The 22,040-nt window shown below is 33.6% G+C and overlaps 2 protein-coding genes across 5 annotated transcripts; both read left to right on the top strand.

Annotated features, from left to right (window-relative positions):
- Nucleotides 1-2,450: 2,450 nt before the first annotated feature.
- LOC105433160 (lysyl oxidase homolog 3) lies at nucleotides 2,451-9,480 on the top strand. Of its 2 annotated transcripts, none has more exons than XM_011648319.3 (9): nucleotides 2,451-2,566; nucleotides 2,664-3,047; nucleotides 5,199-5,345; nucleotides 5,693-5,962; nucleotides 6,329-6,538; nucleotides 7,083-7,380; nucleotides 8,409-8,537; nucleotides 8,708-8,831; nucleotides 8,963-9,480. In XM_011648319.3, the coding sequence occupies exons 2-9, from the start codon at nucleotides 2,837-2,839 to the stop codon at nucleotides 9,083-9,085; spliced, it is 1,512 nt and encodes a 503-aa protein (XP_011646621.2). In that variant the 5' UTR covers nucleotides 2,451-2,566; nucleotides 2,664-2,836; the 3' UTR covers nucleotides 9,086-9,480. The 2 variants fall into 2 exon arrangements, with proteins under 2 accessions (XP_011646621.2, XP_011646622.2); XM_011648320.2 differs by having other exon boundaries at nucleotides 2,525-2,702; nucleotides 2,827-3,047.
- A 2,205-nt stretch (nucleotides 9,481-11,685) lies between these two features.
- Nucleotides 11,686-19,810, top strand: boss (G protein coupled receptor bride of sevenless). Of its 3 annotated transcripts, none has more exons than XM_089072935.1 (9): nucleotides 11,686-12,329; nucleotides 12,524-12,742; nucleotides 13,161-13,289; nucleotides 14,529-15,101; nucleotides 15,754-16,263; nucleotides 17,678-18,166; nucleotides 18,416-18,756; nucleotides 19,009-19,227; nucleotides 19,447-19,810. In XM_089072935.1, exons 2-9 carry the CDS (start codon nucleotides 12,610-12,612, stop codon nucleotides 19,702-19,704), a joined length of 2,652 nt encoding a protein of 883 aa, XP_088929061.1. In that variant the 5' UTR covers nucleotides 11,686-12,329; nucleotides 12,524-12,609; the 3' UTR covers nucleotides 19,705-19,810. The 3 variants fall into 3 exon arrangements, with proteins under 3 accessions (XP_088929061.1, XP_011646623.2, XP_088929068.1); XM_011648321.2 differs by having other exon boundaries at nucleotides 11,690-12,329; nucleotides 14,607-15,101; nucleotides 19,447-19,808; XM_089072942.1 differs by lacking the exon at nucleotides 12,524-12,742 and having other exon boundaries at nucleotides 11,690-12,329; nucleotides 19,447-19,808.
- Nucleotides 19,811-22,040: the final 2,230 nt, after the last annotated feature.

The raw sequence follows: 22,040 nt of genomic DNA, 5'->3' as shown, positions 1-22,040 counted from the left end.
TGCGAGCCCAATAATCTCTCGTCCCTTAGCCCTTCATACTAGAGGCGCCTCACGATCTAAGTATGTCAAGAATTTAGCCGTAGGGTGTTTTCGCTAATAGCACACAGTAATTGCTTCACCACGCATTCATTCGCGCGATTACGCCACGGAATGAAGCATGTCAAAAGCGCGGCCCGTTACACAAATTATATGAATACTTTTTACATCAGCATCACTGAGTCAACGATGATGAGAAGGTCGCGATTAATCAGAGAACGGAGAAAAAAATGTTCAAAATCCACGTGGCTTCGCGCGCGAGTTGTCATATTCAGAATATTGACAATGACACATTTATATTTTTAATCGATAAATAATTTGAAAATATATATATATATATATATATATTAAAAAATTAAAATATTAAAATTGTATGTATAAAATAAACCCTATAAATATAAAATAATTAAATAAATTATAAGATTAAAGATACCTATTTATAAAAAAGATATGTATTTATAAAATAAAGATGTGACTTTGTTCTATTCAGCATAGTAAAATTATTTGAACATTAGCCAGAATATACAATAAATTTTGCACATGTTAGAAATAATTCACGATACACTTAGTGCCATAAACGCCAATTAATTACTAATAAAATAGTTTTGATTTTCTTGTGTCCGTGAACCACTTGATAAAATATTGAATCGTGTTATCCTCATTGATGGTTGTGCAACGATTATGAATACTACTACGGGACTATATCGAATGACGAGAATCGTGTCTTACTGGGGGCTTTCTAAACTGCTTTTTTTCGAGTTTGAGCCACCTACTTCCCAGTTGGCAACGGATGACGTCATCCGAACTCACATCTAATTCATCAGAGTGAAGATTCGGAAGAGAAAACATGCGAGTGCACTTATACACTTTCTCGGGACGCTATCGGACCCACTGATAACGAAAAAAACATGAGATATAGGACGTGACGTGTCCATGATAAGAAAGCCTAAGAACAATTTCGTTCCTGACCCGTAAAATTATTTAGTGTAATTTTGATATTCAAGAAAAGAGTAAGAAAAAAAAATAAATAATATACAATATATTAACATTGCATGCAATAATTAGTATAAATGATGATGGTTCAAATCAAAACTTGAGCCATCTATTTTCCAAGCTCTCAAGTTTTTCGATATTTTCTATTAAACGTAACATTGAAAATTAAAATGATTCAAGGTGTAAGATCCGCCCTGCTGTTTTTATAGATTATTACATCCATCTTATCTTTTCGTGTTTATTTTTTATCTATTAGACTTTAACGTTCTTCAACAAGGGACGATGATAAATTATGGTATATGAAATATCCTATCTTGAAAAGCCGCCGCGATATAGATATATGAACGTAGCGGCTTTCAAGTACTATAACAAGGTCAAACCTGCTCGGAGATATTTCACTAAGAGATTATCAGAGCGAGCGCTCAAATGATTGGAGCTTATTATTTTACTTGTCCCTTTCTTCGTATAATCAGATCCTCGTACATAAAGACATGATAGTCTCTCTCTCTGCTCAGAGACAAAGGTAAGTAATGAAAGTCGAAATTGCTTTCCAAGTGCCATTAACGTAATTTATTATTGGGGTCACGATACGACCTCATCACGGTTATCCAAATTTAACCGTAGTAATTCGGGGTTAAACTAGTTAATTCTTATCTACGAGCACGACGAAACAATGTGCCGCGCGTTTCCGCGACGTTACGAGACCCGAAACGTTATAAACGACCGATTCGAATTCGCGCGCACGCCAGTATCAATCATCACGGTGGATCGCATAGTTCATCCGCGGGGTCGGAAAGATCGGTAGTGATTCACCACTCGAGTGTGAATTTTTCGGGCAAAACACAATTTCCGCCTACGCGACGCATAGTGAACTTCGGAGTCCTCGAGAAATCTCGAATAATAACCAACTTTGACCTTGTCTTCCGAGAGATGAACTTTGATTCGTACGACAAAGAAAAATAATTTTGTTCTGACTTGTTTCGAGTTTAAATCGAATCTCCTTCGAATCATATTCAAATATATTACAAAAAAAAAAAATCTTTTCAGGAATTGTTTAGAACATCATTTTTATTATTATTTCATTTCAGATATTATAATTAAAACTATGTTTTTGACATGTTTCGTATAAAAAAATTTATGTGCATTTTTCTTTAAAATTATATCTAATTAATTATATTTAATTATATTTGATATATTCATCATTTTACAATTCTAAATAGAAAGTAAAGCTTTATGAATTTTGAAGCACGTCTAATATCTCAACTCTGTCAAAAGAATCGAATGACAAAAGCCGCAAAATAAGAGAAGAAACATCCCCCCTTCCCCGCCCCTCGATGTTTCATTCTCTGTCAAGGATTGAATGTCATCATGGCTATTCTAATCGCGCTGACAACTGATTTAAACGGGTCATCGGGGTTACGAATCGTTCAGGAAGAGATCAGGGACGCGGAAAAAGAAACGATCTGCTATCGCCGATGATCTTATAAGCCAGCGTCACGTTACAAGCCTGTAACGAGTCAAGGAGCGAACGCATTGCGTACGTACCGCGCGATCAGTAGTCCTCGGAATCGTGTGTACGAAATACGCACACACGATTTCGGTACGGTGCAATCCTTTTTTTTTTCTCTCCACAGCGAAAGAAAGAGCGATACGAGGAAAGCGTGATTAAAACCGTGAGTGCTCGTTGAAATACTCGTTGTTGGAAAATATCGCGAGGGCAATATTGGACGATGGATCGTACGCCGAAATGTAAGTCGTGTTGATAATCGTGATTGATAACGTCAAAATTTTCAAAAGGCATTGAAAAATGAAACTGCGACTGCGACGAGCGGAAATCGCGATTAGCTTGATAGCGCTGTTGTCCGCCCTTGAGTTTTGCACGAGCAACAACGCTACCTGGATCAACAGCCGCGACAACAAGACACGCGTAGTCAGGAAGATAAGAAAGGACTTTCGGAAGTTGAAAAAGCAGGAGGGAGCGTTAAAGCTGATAGGAGGTGAAAATGGCGAACACGAAGGTACACTACAAAAATCTCTCACCTTGTGCGAGAGTTAAATCCTGAAAATATTTTTCATATTGAGACTCGAGCAACCTGCGAGCTCGAAAAATATCGCTGAGAGGATTGTCTTATTAAAATCGTCGACCGTGTGGGATCTGACCTACCGTGAATAACAGACGACAAATACAATGATAACGGTAATGAAATAACGCTCTTGTTTAACTTTCATCACGCTTTATCTCGGGTGATACGCGAAAAAGCGCGCAAGACGCGCCGTGACGTACGCGGAACAAGGGAACTTTGTCGTTCAATCGTATCAATTGGCGCGCCAATCAATTACGGAAGCGTCGTCTCGATCTTCTTACCACGACGGACCAATGCGGCGAGCGAATCGATTTTACACCGACGAGACGGGCCGCAAAACCGGCGCGCCGCGCCGCGTCGCGCCCCGTCTCGTAAATCCGGTCGGGATAAAAGCGCGACGCACAACTCGTTCGGGGTTGATATTTTTCCCGCGAAAAGCGCGGCGGTTGCGATATAAACGGGTTATAAATCTCCTTTCTTTTCTTCTTTTTTTTTACCGCTCCGTTTCGCGAGGATAAAGAACGAGGCTCTCTCTCTCTCTCTCTCTCTCTCTCTCTCTCGCGCGCGCGTGTGCGCGAGTTTTATCGCGCGGCCGCGCAAGTCGCTCGCGCGATGACGATTAAAAAGAAGTCAACTCAAGGAAGATTTATGCCAAACGACCACGTGTCAGAGCGCCGTACGTCATGTACGTACGCGCAATACCGGGAATCGCCGGATAACATGGTTACCGTAAAATCAGACCGTAAAATAGGGTCGCGATCCCCGCGACGTGCCGGCCGGCTTTGCTGGATGCTCTTTATATATTGAAGCAGAAGATCGCACGCGCGACGCGTTTTCCCACGCGATTTTTCTGCCGCGTAACGTGACTTTAATTTGACTCATCGAATATGAGCGATATTAACGATAGAAATTTTAGCTAAAGCTTATTGCAGTTAAAGCGATCAGACAAACTAATATAACCAGAACAATATTAATTTTTGAAATCGTTGATGTAAAAGATGTTGTAAGAAACATTAACAGTTTTTTTCTTTTTTCATATTGTTCAATTCGTAATGATTAAAGTCAATTATTTTATAAAGTGAATATTAATAGAGTCTGAGATCTGTTCAAACTCGAAAAGAATTCCTTGCAAATTTCTTGATTCTTAAGACAATTTGTTAAAAGTCTCAGGTAAAATAAAGTGTTTTTAGATGTATCTTATAAATAAATAATTATGTTGTGTTAATTATAAATAAATATTTATTTTGCAAAGTTTCTAATATTTTTCATTTATAAAAGTTCATTTCAAATTGTTAAATAATATTAAGAATTACTCGAGTTTCAATAATTAAATTTGTAAAATTGTGAGACAAACTGTAAGGATTCTAAAAATCAATTATGTTACATAAAATTTTCAAATTTTATTTTCAAAAGCTACAAACAAAAAAAATGACATAATGCATTACCGGTACAAAATTCAACTTTCATAAAACTATTAAAATAAATATCTATTTTTATTAAATAAAATTGCGTCTAACACGAAATTGTTGTGTTCAATATCGAATATATTGAATTACTTATAAAATCAATACTCTGATGTTTAGAATAGAATCCATTGTTATTGTTAATAATTCAGTCAATAAATCTCCCGATTATAATATAAAAACAAAATATTAGAAAAAACAACTTCAATAAAAGAATTTTCTGACTTTCAATAACATTCCCTGCGAGTTTTCTAATTTTGCAAAGCATAAATAAATTCCCCGAAGATTCTAAGTTTTCCAGCTTTTTCCAGATAATAGATATCTTAATTAAAATTTAAGATTTATATAAATCGTGTATTTGTGTAAATAATATGCAAATTAGTTTTCATTATTTAAAATTAATTAGTATCAATAGTAATAATACTAAATGCATGTTTTATAAAAATGTCGTCTTTATGCCAAATATGTCTCCCACTGCCAAATATATCGTTATCGGAACGTCATTATGACAACGCTTCCCGCAATAAACCGAGAGTTTGCAAATCGATCACTTTCTTTTTATTGCGCCAAGTTGCCGCAATAGGAAGGACGTAAGCACGAGATTTTATTGCTGTATGCACAGGAAACGTGGAAATACTTCACGATGGGAAGTGGGGCAGTATATGCGATGACGAATGGGACGACATCGAGGCCAATGTGGTTTGCAAGCAATTAGGCTTTAACGGTGCAATTAAAGCAACAACATACGGCCATTTCGGTCAAGCCAGAAGTGAGACGAAATTATTTCTATCTTTTGTTCATTTTAAACCGCCGTCTTTCACAGTCGAATGCAATCGCATGTATTATTAAGAGCAAGACAACAAGCTGTTCGTTTATTTCAATTTATCGACGAACACGTGTCACATTTTTAGCGTATCGCGTGAATTTTTATCTTCCAGAGAGAAATCCGAAAACAACAATATCATCGCTTATTATATATCTTCCATTTTATTTTATATTTTATTTTATTTCACTTTGCCATTCGTTTAATCGTACGGTCGTACGTTAATTTACCGATCGACGTGATGCATTTATCGCATAAACGTGCGATTTTATTCCATTCAAACTCCCTCGAAGGAAGGTATTGGATGGACAACGTTTACTGCGACGGATCCGAGAACGAACTCGCGAAATGCCGTTTCGACGGATGGGGCATTTCCGACTGCGGTAGCAACGAAGCTGCCGGCGTCATTTGCTCGCACGACGAGGAAGCGAGAGCACCGATCCCGCAGGAGAAGTCACCGAAGACCAGAATAAAGGACACGTATCAGCAAGGCACGGCTGTACGATTATCCGGAGGACGCGTACGTTCCGAGGGTCAGGTGGAGATTAAACTGGGCAATGCAGGTAGCGAAACAATTTAAAACCGTAAAAACTGGCTAATTATAACTGAAAATTGTGAAAATTAAATTCAATTCTAAAAAAATTTCATTCTTCACTACAGATCCGACAAAAACGTGAAAGAATGTAAATAATATAATTGATATAAATTCGAATAATAATACTAAAATGCTGCCTCGTGCAACGTACAGCATTCGGCCCACATTTTTTTAAAAATGCGCTATTAAATTACTAGAATAAATACAAAAGTAAAAGTGTACGTGTATACGTTTGGATTTTTGCAATTTAAATGATTTTTACAGTCAGCAGGAAAATTGTAATATATTTATATACAACAGACATGTGAAACTCGCTCGGTCATTCCATTTCCAGATTGGGGTGTCGTCTGCGGCGATAGCTGGTCCATTCTCGAGGCTGCCGTGGTTTGCCGTCAATTGGGTCTCGGTTACGCTTCCAACGCGGTGCAGACTAACTTCTTCAGCAATGGGAAAACAACACCGATATCGATCAGCGGCGTACAATGTAATGGGAACGAGGGGAATCTGGCAGAGTGCCTGCACGATAAGATTGCAGATTGTCCAGGTACTCCTGACATCTTTGTTAGGATATTTAAAAAATTAACAACGATGCTAATATCCACAACATCTTAACAGATGTATTCTGAAGATTAATTAATGTAAGAAAAGTATATCCCATAAAAATATAAAGAAAATAGAAAAAGTTTGTAAAAGTTATTTGTTTCTTTATGTTCTTTCTTATCAGACTTGCTTTCTTAACAGATAAGAAATCAGTCATGACAGAACTCAGAAAAAAAATGTAAACAAAATAGATCTACATTTACTGAGACAAAGTCTCTTCCGATTTACGTCATACAGAGCTCACTTCCTGTATAAATCTGACAATAATCTTGCCTCTTAACTTTTTCTCATTTCCTTTACACAGTACGTTTTAAACATGTCGCATATAATGTAAGCATATAATGTAAATATTAGCATATAATGTAAATGTTTAAACATCTGAGATAAGAATATTCATTTCACAGAGCGAGTACGAAGCTTAATCGATATCGGTTTATTATTCGGTATTGCGTAAGACTCGACGGGAAATAATCTCGTTGCAATTTAAGGAACGACGAAGAACGTGGCAGGGGTGGTGTGCAATCAGCAAATGGCCGATCTCGTCTTCGATCACATCGAGCTGATGCGCACGGCACATTTGGAGGATCGTCAACTTTACTGGCTGCAGTGCGCGATGGAGGAAAATTGCGTGGCCTCGCAAGCTTACAAAGTGCTACGCGAATCCGGAAACTGGCATCTGGAGACGAGGCGATTGTTGCGCTTCACCGCAAGGATCTTAAATGCGGGCACCGCGGATTTTCGTCCCTCAGTGCCTAAACACCTATGGGAATGGCACATATGTCACATGTGAGTCAATCGAGAATAACGACGAAAGATCGTGAGCGCCGATAACGAATCGTTATCCGTTTCTATTTCGAGTATATCGTCGATATATGCGCCAGATATTCTTGCCTGCTAACGAGTAATCCAAAACCGAGTATCTAAAATCGATGAGTTATATAAAAAAAAAAAAAAAGAAAAAAAACTTCCAGTTTGCATTGCATTGAACTGTTCGGAATATGACGGCTGATTGTTAACATTAAAAATCTCTACACTCAATTATCAAGTCTAATTCTGACTTTAAACAAATAATAAATGAATCAATGGAAGTTTGTTTATTGCAAAATACATTCTTTGTTTAACATTTTAAGTTGAAATTTCTTTATTTTTCAATCAGACTTTTTAGTTTTTATATTATCAAAGAGCTAGAAAAATTTAACTAGGCAAATTTAATTTTATATTATCAATTTTAATTCAGATTGATTTATTTTACTTTATTTTTCAATTTTACTTCACTTTTTATTATACGGAAAAACAATTAGTCTTAAATCAAGTATATATTATCATAAGTAAGAATATTATACTCTTTATATAAAGGATTTTTAGTCTTGTGTTGAATAAAAAATATTTGCATCAATAAATTTAATCAAATCAAGACTAAAATTTTTAAGAATATTATAATATTCTTACTTATATAATTAATAATATTTATCTTGATTTAAGATTAATTTTTTTCTAATAAAAAGTGAAATAAAATTATGTAATAAACCTGAATTAAAAATGAAAATATAAAAGTTAAATTTGCCTAAGCCAAATTTTTCTAGCTCTTTGATAATACAAAAGCTAAAAAAATCTAATTGAAAAGTAAAAGATTTTAATTAACAAAACGTCAAACAAAGAATATGATTTTGCGATAAACTACTTCTATTGAATCATTTATTACTTACTTAAAGTATTAGAATTATAATTGATAATTAATTTCGACGAGATTATTGAGATGAATTTTAACGCGGAAAAGAAACATTGACTTTGACGCGACTATTTTACTTTCGTAGGCATTATCACTCGATGGAAGTATTTGCCACTTTCGATGTAATCGATTCGAGCGGCAATAAAGTCGCCGAAGGCCACAAAGCGTCCTTCTGCCTCGAGGACAATCAATGTCTGCCCGATGTCCAACCCAGGTAAAAATTCTGACAACACTCGCAGGACCTTCTTTTCGCTCGTAACACGCAATTTGTATATATAATTTCGCCGTAGTGCCATTTTACATTCGTCTTTTCACATTCGTAATCACGATTCACATTCGCTTATTAGTCGAAGATCATAATTTGAAATGTCGTTACCGTTTTAGATACAAATGCGCCAATTACGGAGACCAAGGCATTTCCGTTAATTGCAGTGACATTTACAAGCATAATATCGACTGCCAGTGGGTGGACATTTCCGAGCTCGAGCCGGGACATTACACGCTCAAGGTACAGTCGTAATAAAGCCATTTTCATAAATACCGAACACACGAGATCTTCCCTCGAACGAGTTCGCGGTATCGAGAGAATTCCGATTCCGGAGGGAATTTTCACAACGAGGAATTTTCTTTTGTTTCCAGGTCGCTGTGAATCCCGAATTCAAAGTTGGCGAGATGTCGTTCGATAACAACGCGGCGATCTGCCGTTTGCTTTACACGGAAACTTTTGCAACTGTCCACAGTTGCATAATGGGACGTCCTTGACACGATGCGTACTTGATTGCAGGGATTTTTCTAGCTGGAGACAATCTACCGGGGGGGAGGGGGGGGGGGTGAGAGATTAATATCGAGTGCGTTGGACATGATGAGCAAAAGATGACGTAGTAAGACCTTACAATGTATAGATTCACAAATGAATTTTATAGTACGGAATGAGATTTCAATTAAAAGATCGCATCGCGCGAAATTAAAAAAATGACAATGGTAAGGTTGGAAAGAAATTGCGACGTCGCTGCTAAAAATTATTACGCTAGTTGAAAGATTCATATTTAGATATGCCCACTGGATCCTTATAATTTTATGAGCTAGGTATTTTTAGTAGGATTATAAATTTAACGACAAACTAACGTAAGAGAATAAAAGCAATGTTGAAATACAAAGACTGAATTTTAATTTCCATCAAACTCTAAACTGCTATGAATTTATTTGCCTCAGACTTAGATATGTATTTTATTAATTAACTGTATTTTATATTATATTACAGATTTTGAAATTATTTTACTCTAAAACGTAAAACATGAAAAAAAGATACTAGAAAGTATATTATGAATTGTATAGAAAGTTTTTATCAATTTTATCAGAGAGCAACCTTCGTCTTTTATACTTTTCATATTTTTTATTCGACATTTCTATATGATTCTCTTAGAATTATTCCCATTAAATTCACGGCGGAGTTACAACGACGAGGCAGTTTTTAAAAAGGATATCTTTTCCCACTGTGCCCACTGAATACCCGGTCTCTGCTCTCGGATTTCTAAACCCTATCGTCTCCATTCACGCGACTTTTCGGATAATTACAGAGCGCTGTGATGAGAGCTCCCGGCCGGGGCTAATTACTAACGTTGCTCGGCTGTATAGGTGTCTAGGCCTGTGTGCGCCTAATGAGAAGCAACCGGGTGTGCAGATCGAAACTGCCCAGTTGGCCAGCCACTTCCTCGGCCGACATGCTGGCCGTGTACGGAATCACAAGTTTCGGAGTCTAGGATCGCACTTATAGACGTCCCACGGCCGTGGAACCGCTCTAGATTCATCCACGGCCGCGGGGACTCGTCTCTAGAAAAAGTTCCGGAAAGATAGACGAAACGCGCTCGATAAAAATTTATAACGGGCCACCCTCGGAGGAGGGTGGTGCTCGGAGGAATCCGAGAGACCGTCTAATCTCGCGTGTGCGGCGATTTATGACTCTTGGGAAAATGACTATCGCGGGCATATCGGAGATACAGGTTTCGCTTTAGGCCGCGTCTAGGATAGAGGCGTGCTACGTCACGCACGCGTACTATGTTGAATATTACCGGCTGGCTACCTGCTGGCAGGTCTGTTCCCACACTGCTGTATCCGCAGCTAGAACGACTATATAACGACTCGGATCTCTAGACTTCCTGCATACAGAGTGTCTCGATATTATCAGCGAAGTTATTCCAAAAAAAGATTTACAAAGGTGATTAATTGGAAAGCTCACGAATGAAAGTTCGCAAATAATCACAGTGACTCAATTTTGATCTGATATTTGATCTGACAGTAATAACATATAATAATATATAGCGAGTGATTGCTTGAAAAGGATATTTTTCAGTTTCTTCAGTTCTTTTCGCTTAAGAGTAAGCTAAATTTTCATGGGCTAAAAATTTCTTATGCAAATTTATATTTTCTTATGCAAATTTACGTTTTTAATAATGTATACATAGAGATACCATGGTAAAATCGTGAGATAATGCATATTTTACGAGATATTTCATATTATTATGTCAAAAGGAATAAGGATAAAATACAAAATTTCTCATAAAATATTAATTTTTCAATAACTCATCTCTTTCTTTTAAAATATAAAAGAGGAGACGTAAAAAAAAATTGCAAAACTTTTGAAACTCTTTAAACAAAAAATTTAATAAAGTGCATTATAATTTAATCTAATCTGTCGCGATAATAAATTTCGCATTTTGCATAAATTTAATATATGAAAATAATTGTGATTTTTGGATTCGTGTGGCATCTTTCATTTTAAAAATGGAATAAAAAAATATATATTTAATTTAATTTTAAGTTGATAAAAGTTTAAAGAGAAGATTCCTTCAAAGATATTTCTCCCCATTCGGAGAAAGCAGACTGTGTCACGAGAGATATAAAATAATTATAATAGTCGTCGTAACATTCGTCCTGTTTTAAGCGAATTAAATCCGTGATCACGAAGGCACGGCGTCATAAAGCGGACTTGCGAAAATTAAGTTAACTTTGATCAATTCTCGGTCTTTCTTCGCAGCGAAAAAATAACCTGGTCAAAGTGTGGTTAAAATGTTGTTTTATAAAAAAAAATATTTTACAGTATTTATATTGCATATAATAATAATAATAATAATAGTAATAAAGTATGAAGAAAAATAATAACAACAACACATTTACATTTATAATTTTTAAAATATAATAATATAAAGTAAAGCCTAATGATAAATTAAATTCTGCCTAGTTTCTATTTGTCTTTTTTTTTTTTACGCGAGGGAAAAAGTCGACTGCCAATTACGCGTCGCATACAGCAACGTGACCAATATAATACGTTTAAAAAAAAACATAAGGGTAGTCCAACAGGGATACGGCTTCCGTTGATTGCGTCGAACGTCGCTCAGTATCGCGGCGACTTTTACCTCGCACGTCGCGCAAGGAAAGTAATGATCCGCGTGTAAAAATCCTCGCGACTGCTATCATATCTAAAGATCATAATTGTCCGGGGGAGAATTTTTCGAAGTGACAAAATCATCAAGAATATAATTTATCAAACGCTCCAGGGGTTGAATATGTTTGAAGTAGCGAAACTTTCCGAGGGGTGGAATCTCTTCAACGACGTCCGAGAAGGGTAGTCAGTCGCGTGCACTTCGACGGAAATTATATTCGCCGAGTAGAATTTTTCCGAGCGACAGGATTATCCAAGAAGGAAGATCGATATCGAAGTTAAGGCTTCTGAGCGTTTAGGTTCCGTCAACCGAGCGTAAAATAGGCCCTGACGTCCGCCAGTAATCACAAAAATTAGAACAGCAAAGATAAAGCGAGGCGCGCGTGTTTCGTGCCAATTGTTAAACGCCGGAGTGGCGCTTGTCACGCGATTTAATAAACGCCATCGAAATTAATGCTCAAGAGAGCGGATGTGGCTTTCGTGAAAAATGCCCTTCGTGCTAAACGATTCATTGCGACCGTAATGTCACCTAGAATCATGAATACTGATCGTTACGCCTGATTACATGTAAGTATAAACAGATATTACGTTATTAAAATAAACCTAATTCATATATATATATATATATATATATATATATATATAAGAATATGAAATAACATAGAATATTAATATATTAAAATAAATAAATAATAAATTAATGCATAGAAGTTGTATAAATTAAAGCTATTAAGATAATAATTAATAAATAATAAAAATAGGAAAAAAACGAAAAAGTATCAGACACATTTACTTGCCGGAATTCGTACGTGCATAAATTATTTATGCCTAGATGATAAATTAAAAGATGGCGAATGATATACTCATTAAGGTTTCGTTTTTGCTAAATATTATTCCGTTAATTCTGAGCGCGGATGAGCAAATAATGTGCTCTAAAAACGATGCTTTATTGGAGATCACGGGTGACGCTATTTTAACGGGTAAGCCATCAATTTAGTCATCAATATTTCATTCAATTTGATCTGAATTTATAAATATTTTATGAATAATTTATATTTATACATAGGATGTATAAAAAATTAGTTAGCATTGCGATGCTATTTTATAGCAATAAAGGCAGAATTTAAATAAAATTTTTTTATTATTATAATATACATTACCTTTTATTATTAATTGCAGTTATAATTATTTCCCTTATAAGTGATTATTGTAGTTATTGATAAATCTCTCTTCAATCTGAATTGCATATATTTTAGAGATATAATTGAAAAACTTTGCCATTCTTCTTATCTCTTAAACACTTTTTTTTTATTTTAATCAATAAAAGAAATTGGAACAACTTTTACGTTTCCTTTCTTACTTTTGATAATTGGACGACAATCATCGATATTGGATCAGTCTTCGTAGATGCCAATTACGGACAATATTGCAATATATCGTCATCCAAAGGTCTTCAACAAATTTCGACGATCTTATACGTGATGCAAACTTTGAATAAATATGACTACGTACAGGGTGTAAAATTAGGTAAGCCAAAACTATTTTGCATTTACACGTATCTGTCTTAGTCAAATTATCAACTATATTACAATAGTAAAAATAAAGTACAAAAATATGATAAAAAGAATTCCACATAAATCTTATGGAAAAAAGCTCTCAATCTTAAATTGCTTCAAACTTTAATATTTTGTAGCTCATATCAAGTTTGTAGCTGATTAAAAGTCCTTACGGGCACAGACCTTCAAATGCCTTAGTTTTTGCTCCAAGAGATCTTCCATTTTTGGAAGATCATCTTATGCGAAAAAATAGTTAAAAAATCTGTTTTATTAACATTAGCTATGAATATTGTATAATACATGGATATATACTATGTACGTATGTCACGAAAAAACATATCAGAACACTCAAGCATAAGCGCATGTTAATTGTGTGTCGAACACAAAATAAAATATTTTCAATTTTTAGAAACCCTAACATGCTTCTGGGAATTAAAATGAAATATAATCTTTTTCAGGATATTTTATACCGTAATAATATTTTTCAAAATATTGAAAAATGTCATATTTTTTTTGTTGATATTTTCGTGATATATATGTCCGATATATTTTTTCGTGATACATGTATACATATATCTATGATTATGATGTAGTACTCATAACTAATCTTATGAAAAATGGCTCTCAGTTAAATTGCTTTAAATTTTAATATTTTGTAACTCAAGCTGATTAAAAATTCTTATGGGTACAAACCTCCAAATGCCTTAGTTTTTGCTCCAATATCTTCGGAAGATTATCACATCTTATACGAGAAAATAGTTAAAAATAAAAAAAGATTTATTTTTAACTATTTTTTCATAAGAACTTTTAATCAGCTTGAGCTACAAAATATTAAAATTTAAAGCAATTTGACTGAGAGCCATTTTCCATAGATTTGTACGGGGTTCTTTACATGATTTAATTAATAATATGTTAAACATCATTTCAATTTCGTTATCATTTCAAAAAAATTTTATCAAATTAATTTAAATTAAATTTAAAAATTCATATTCTGAAAAAATAAATAAATTCTTAAGTACATAATGAATTATTATCCTAGAATATGAAACCGATGAGATATGAAATATTAATAATAAATGATCAATTAAGTTTCATAATAATAATATCGCAAATAAATTAAAAAAATGACACATTGAACTTTAAAATACTTTTATCAATATATTGTCTCAAAAAGTTTATTATTAATTATCTCTTATTTCATTATTGTTAGTTATCCCATTTCAAAATCAAGGTAATCCCGGAGATATATTCAAGATGTATGTTCTCATGAAACTATCACGTGTATTAGGGCTAAGAATCTTCGACACGTGTCAAGACGGAATTACGTTGTTCAGACAAGTTTTGCGAGTAGCTGTTGAGCAAAGTTGTGCGTTGAATTACGAGATGGGTGTGATGGTGCCGTCTCGATTAAGCTTCATGATGGATTATCTGCGTGATCATGGCAATCTGCCTATTAGCGTCTACGGGGAACGGGATTTCACGATGCCTGCGATCGATATCCTGGCGCACTATTTGACCACCAGGTACGAGATTGTTGATCTGGTACACGCCAACGCGGATTCTGTTCTCGATCATTTCCTGGAAGTTACCAAGGACGCTGGTGTATGCGTGAAACGAAGTGACAGACGCGTCAACGGCGACAGGTATGCGAACGTCACGGAAACGACGATAGTCGCAATCGGCGAGAGAAACGACGTGCTGCGATGGCTGGAAGAGAACGAGGAATCGGGTGGTTCCAGGAAAACGTGGCTTCTGCTGCCGCTCGATAATTCGGATATTGACGGCAAGTAATTTTAGATATCGACGGTTGATGAAGAAATTGCAAGCAGATCCATCTCTGCGCAAAAACCTACTTAATAAAGCGAAATACATCCTCTTTCTTCTTTTTATCACAACACAAGGGAAGCTCGTCTAACATCTTGTTCTAATATATTAATTTTACATCTTATCTTACCCGTCGTAAATGTACAAACATTAATCTAAATTAATGTCAAGTATTGTGTTAAATATTGACGTCGAAATTGTGCTTGTAGCTACATTAGCCAAGTTTAGCCGTGGTAGTTGGGAGTTAAGAGACAGTTTCACCAACATCGTTTAACTTTAATCTTAGTTTGAGCGGCCTTTTGTTTCTGTCCAGAGCTAGAGCGGAACAACGGAACGGTTAAACTCAACAATTAAAGTCAACCGCTATTGCTAAAGCCATTAAATAAATTAATTTGCGCAAATAAAATATGACGAGAAATTTTCGACAATTTACAAAATAGAAAGAAAATTCGTTTAGTTTAACTCTGCATGTTCAGATTTCTTTTAAATATTCAATTTCAATAAGTTATTACCTTATTGCTCGCGCGGATGTAATAATCCTAGACGGATAGCCTAAAATTTGGAGGGATATTAATCTAAATTTAGCGCACCGACAACATCGTATCTTCCAGATCTCGTGCCATCCGGATCGTATGTCATTAAGCCGGAAATTCCTCGTTTCGATCTTGGCGGATTCTCAAGCGCGGATGAATTTCTGGAGAACTCCGGAAACTCGGTGTCCGGAAACCGCTCTCCGTATCTCCTCGACATCGGGAAGGCCGTCATTGAGATTGCGGAAGCCTTCCGGAACGTCCGCGAGACAAGCTGTCCCATCGATAACACGGAGGACTGCATTGTGGCGCAATTCGGTACAGAATTGCAACGGCAAATTCGCGATCTCGACGTCTACGAAATTCTTCGCATACAACCGCGGTCACACTCGGTGAGATATGTGGTCGCCACGAAAACGCAGCACGAACTCGTTGACGTTGCTTCCTACGAAATTGAAGTGGCCAAATTACGCGTTCTCCCGGTGAGGATGACGTCCAGAATACCAGGACTTTGCCTGGAGCATCTTGCCATCAATTGCGAGAACTGTACGAATTTTCAGACACGCTCCAATGCGCAAGATGTTACAAAAGGTAAGAGGGATATAGGAATATAATACCAGTGATGTAAAAGATACATTTTTGTAAATAAATATATAGATATATATAGATGTCAATTATTTTTTTTAAATTAAATTTATTATGTATTTATAAATTAATGGTTATTAAATATTTATATTATATTGTAATATAATAATAAATATAAACATCACTCAAAATTAAATAATTGCTCAAAAATTCTAAAATTTAATCCAAAATTTATCAATTTTATCAATTTTAAATCAAAATTTTTACTTTTTTTTTTAATACTTTTTATACTTTTAATACTTTTTAATTTTTTTATTTTTATTCTTCTCCTCTATCTCAAATTAATATAATATTATTTCGAATCATATTAAAAAAAATTTATTTTTTAAATTAGTTTATTAGTTTATTATTTTATTAAATATATTAAATTTAATTCTTAAAATACTTATAGATTTATATTATAGATACAAAAATAGATATATAAAGATATAAAATATATAGATATATAGATATATAATTGTAGTAGTATACTTTAAGAAAAATGTAATTAAATACAGATACAATAATTTTTAAAATGTATCTAGATGTATGTAGATATATTTCTTCATTTTACTTTTTAAATGTATCTAAATACAATCTTTTTCAAATATTTAATTTGGTGATTTTATATTTAGAATCATCTTAAGTCATCTTAAAACATTATTAATCGGATGATTATATCAACAGCTTGAGATGGCTAAAATGACTTTAAAAAAACAGGCTATGCCTGTATTAAAACAACAAAAAAATCATCGAGAGAAATAAAAAAATACTCCTGGAGGAATTATTTCTATCTATTTAAATTTTGTTCTATTTGAAAGTTGTTCAAAAAATTTATGTACCTAAAACGATATTTTAAGATAGAAGAATAAGATACAGAAAAATTTAACTAGTTATTATTACAGTTATTATTAAACATTTAATTAGTTACACAAATATATAAAAAGTATTTAAATAATATATTTTACATCACTGAATAATACAATTACACAATTCATAGCTGAATTACTACTAAGAGATCTCGCATATGACTATAAGCATTAATTTTTTATTTTCCGTTAAGATTTTTATTCATCTAAAAGTTTTTTTATATAAATATCTTTCCAAATCTCATCATAATCAATAAAACTATCACAAATTTTATCAAATCACATACATATTTTTAGATTTTATTGTTTACCTATTATATATGTATATAGTAAATTTATATAATAAATATTTTATAATTTGTTATATTTAAATATAATAAATTTTCAATATATATCAATATCAATATATATCATATTCAATATATATATATATATATATATATATATATATATATATATATATATATATATATATATATATTTAATATGACATTTGATATCTCAATTTTCAGCAAATGTTGACAAAAATGTTTTGAAGAATAGCATCTACGTTCCTATTTTCTTAATCGCTATCGTTTGCGGCACTGTCGCGTGCTGCGTCATGGTGATCTTTATCGTCTATCGTTTCGCGACTGAAGAGATGCTCGACGGCAACCCGGCCCTTACGATCGTCCTTGTCTTGGCCAATCTATTTACCCTACTGACAGCAATACCCTTCTGCATGACGGACGATTATTTCGGCGCGGAGAATCTGAACGCTCGGAAGATCCTTCTCACTACTCTCGCATTTGGCCTCACATTCTCGATTATGCTTTCGAGAGCACTTTTCTTGGCCTTGGCCTCCACGGGCAGTGTCTTCGTTCACATTAACGGATACTTACAGAGTCTTATGACGTTCTTCATGTGCGGAGTTCAAGTTGCTATGTCGATTATGTATTTCGTTTTGAACACAACAAATTCCGCTGTGGCTGCCAGGAGCCTCATTTTTATTGCATTACTAGGTACATTGACTAGATTATTTATTAATTCTATATTGAGTTTATGTAAGCGGTTGCGATTCACATAATTAGAAAAATGTCTAATTAATTTCTGTATTTTAATTTTTAAGCCGATTATTTTCTTCTTATAAATTTTGATTACTTAATCTGCCTTATTCCTATTTCTATCTTATTTAATATTATATATCTTACATTTCTTTAGAAGCAATTGCCATTATTTTACTAAAATCAAAATTCTACTATTGTTTCCAGGGTACGATATATTTCTATTAATTGCACTCTTCATTACTTGCTGCTTCATTATTCGAATACAACGTAACTATCACGAAGGAAAATGCTTCTTCGGCACTGCTATCGGTTTACTAATTACGTGGGCGATGTGGCTGATTTGCTTCATGCTGATGCAGCTAGAAAATCGTGATGCAATTGTTTCCTTCGGTATAATTATCACGACTTATTTAATTATTTTCGGTGTCTTGATACCAAGGATTTATTATATGGTCACACACATATCGGAAGGAAAAGATCTCGGACGAAGATTCGATCTCATCAATTTACCAACTGATTCGATTGTTAATACGATCATCGGACAGGTCAGGATGTAGCATGTTCTTTTTAAATTAATAATTATTAAAAATAATCAACAAAAATAACGAAGAAAAAAAAATAACGAAATTTTATTATTAATTTTTGCAATTACAATTTTTATGCTATCGATTATTATAATTTTAATTATAAATTTCTAATTTTCATAGTCAACATTTGTATTATAGTAAGCAAAATAACTCAACAATTTAATATATTAGAATTTAATGTTATTAGTAATGAGGGAATTCGGTTTACAGTCGCGTTCCCACGATTATGTTCATCCTATTAGAGAAAGTCAAGTTTTACGAGTGCCATCGCCGTGTCCAAATTATTACGGTAATTCAAGCCTGCGTTTGAAACATCTCGAGAGATGCAAAAGTCCAAATCACCATGAAACTATATATAATAATTACGAATTTGCGGAAATGAAGGAGATTGACACTACCGCGCCACAAATATACACCGAGAACATGAAGGTGAGTATATTTCTCAAAACGCAAAAAATATACCAAATATATTTTTTTCATATAATAAGCAAAAAATAGTATTTTTCTTTAACATACTCAATTTTATGTGATTTATGCGCATATTGAAAAATAATTATACATAACGTTGATGACTGTATAAAAACATTATATAAAACTCCATTAAACATAAATTTTGCCTCGATTAAAAAAAATTTGTAAATTTTTCAGTCTTCAAATAATGTCATTTACGCGCAACCAAGAGTCTACAAGTCGCAGAGGATAATTTTTGGGGAAAGAAGCAACGCAGAAGCTAGTTATAATAGAAACAATTCTTCACCTATCTCTAGACCACATGTCGAAATGTATCCTATGAGATATACCAATCCAACAAATATGGCGAGGGAACGAAAAATCGATGAAGAGGAAGAAGAGGAAGACGAGGAGAATGAGGAGGACGAAAGTGACAGCAGAATTACCCGCTTTTGACAAATTTAGTCAATCTAATATTGAGTGCCCTATATCTTTATAACTTTTCCAGAAAACCATAAATTTGTAATAAAATGATTTTAAAATAATTATTTAAAATAATTATAGATTTAAATTCCGAATTTAAAACCTGGTTTACATGATTTCATATGACTTTAAGATTTTTGTAACCATTGTATATCTTGTATAAAAAAACATATAAAAAACATATAAAAATGTAACGAATTTATCTCAATATGCAAACGATTCCATTGTCGGATTCTAAATTTATAAAGCGGAACGATTATTTCACGACGTACATACCATTAAAACATTATGAAACGCATCACAATTTTAAACATACATATAATAAAATACTTATTACGTTCCATATTAAGGCTCGGTTCTCTCGTGGCGCGACATGGGATGTGTGACGTCAGAGGCGAGAAATGACATGTAAAAAGTTTCTTGCGTCGTATAGCTTTATCTTGTACTTTTCCCTTAAAAATATGATATTTTCGTATTCTTAAAATTTATAAAAAATACTAGAAAGTAAGATATCTGTCCAATAAATCAAGTAAAAGTGTAAAATAATTCTTGAAATAATGATCACTGCTTAGCTATCAGAAACAACTAGATCTAGTGATCTGGTAATTTCTGATAGCTAAGTAGTGACCATTATTTCAAGATTCATATTTTTAAGGGAATAGACAAATATCTTACTTTCTGATATTTTTTATAAGTTTTAAAAGGGAAAAATACAAGATAAAGCTATACGACGTAAGAAATTTTTTACATGTCATTTCTCGCCTCTGACGTCATAATTCGATATGACTGCAGAGAGACACTCAAGCCTTAAACGTTTTTATAACAGTAAATAATATAAAATCAAATTACAATAACAAATAATAAATAAACTATAAAAAATTAAATTAAAAGAATATTAACTATCATTTATGATAAGAATAAATGTAAGTAATTATTAGAGTGTGCTTTTTATTAAATTTTATTAAATTTTACATCAAGCTTTTTATGTAATTAATTATTCTTTTCTTAAATCTCTCTCTGGAAAAATATTATAGGAATGAAATAGTATTTATAAGGCTTCTTAAAATATCGATTATTGCATCATAAAATAAAATTAAGGTTTCATAATACTCTATTCAAGTTCCTAAATTAATATCGCGGTCGCGATATAATAAATATCTAATTAACTTTCAAAATCTATTTATTAAATTGTATTGTGTTTCAAGATTTCAATTTGAATTTTTTAGTAGGAGCATGACTAAATACGAGCATAAATCTTACTAATTATTGAACTCCTTTGTAATTATTGACAAGCTCGTTGACCAATTCGGCGGTGAAGGTTCCTCGTTACATTAACCGAAGAGGACACGAGCGGAAAGTTGCGCCATGCACGGAGCAGAATCAATTTAGCATGCACCTCAACGTCGAAATTGCATTATGGTCGATCGTAATTTTGCAAGCAGGACACAGGTGTGTGCTTCGCGGGAATATCGATGACGAAATAGCGAGATAGCGGATATACAACAAAGGGATGTGGAAATGAATTTTGCGTTCATTACACGTATGAGAGGACAATTCGTCATTTGCGTGCGAATGTTTTATCTCTTTTTATTCCTTTTTTCCGATATCATTAAATAGAAAATATCACGATTAAATTTCACTAATATAAATATAAAGTCACTTTTATCATTCGAAATCGCGAATTTTATTAAATTAATAACAAATTTATAATATGCTTTTACTTGAAGAGAACAGTGATGTTGGAGTTATAATAAAAATATACAAATAAAATTTCTGTACTTAAATAATGGTATTTAACATATTGATAAATTGATATACATTTCAAAATTTCAAATTAATCAATTAATTTTTTGAGAAGACGTAAAAACATAATATACCATTTGCAATAAATATTTCAACTATAATTGCTTTTATCATTAAATCATGATAATTATATAATAATCAATTCATTGATTATATAATTATATAATTATCAAGTTTGTTATTAAGCAAGAAATATGTTAAAAATAAAATTTCTGATTGATACATTTTTATTAATCTTAACCAATATGTTCTTGTTTGTATATCTGAGAAAAAGAATGCGCGCGCGCGCGCGCGCGCGTGTGTGTGTGTGTGTGTGTGTGTGTGTGACTCTTCCGAAAATTCTATCAAACGCACGCAGCCCTTCTGTCGATCTTGTCGCCGACATTTTCCTACAGTTTATGAGCACATGCGCCAAGGTTTATTTCCACATCATAAGATCACCATGAAAACCGCGAAAATCAGAGCGGCTGGCGACGACCGATAAGTCGCTATAATGGAGATAAATC

Source organism: Pogonomyrmex barbatus, unplaced genomic scaffold (assembly GCF_055798465.1).
Source record: "Pogonomyrmex barbatus isolate J1 unplaced genomic scaffold, ASM5579846v1 scaffold1, whole genome shotgun sequence".
NCBI lineage: Eukaryota > Metazoa > Arthropoda > Insecta > Hymenoptera > Formicidae > Pogonomyrmex > Pogonomyrmex barbatus.
Note: the sequence above shows the minus strand (reverse complement) of the source record. Positions and strands in the feature narration are given on the sequence as shown.

Coding starts and splice junctions, on each gene's coding strand:
- LOC105433160 (XM_011648319.3), top strand. CDS start 2,837: ATGAAACTGCGACTGCGACGAGCGGAAATCGCGATTAGCTTGATAGCG. Junction 7,381..8,408: donor GAATGGCACATATGTCACAT/GTGAGTCAATCG, acceptor TTACTTTCGTAG/GCATTATCACTCGATGGAAG. Junction 8,832..8,962: donor CGGGACATTACACGCTCAAG/GTACAGTCGTAA, acceptor TTTTGTTTCCAG/GTCGCTGTGAATCCCGAATT.
- boss (XM_089072935.1), top strand. CDS start 12,610: ATGGCGAATGATATACTCATTAAGGTTTCGTTTTTGCTAAATATTATT. Junction 12,743..13,160: donor GGGTGACGCTATTTTAACGG/GTAAGCCATCAA, acceptor ATATTGGATCAG/TCTTCGTAGATGCCAATTAC. Junction 16,264..17,677: donor TGCGCAAGATGTTACAAAAG/GTAAGAGGGATA, acceptor CTCAATTTTCAG/CAAATGTTGACAAAAATGTT.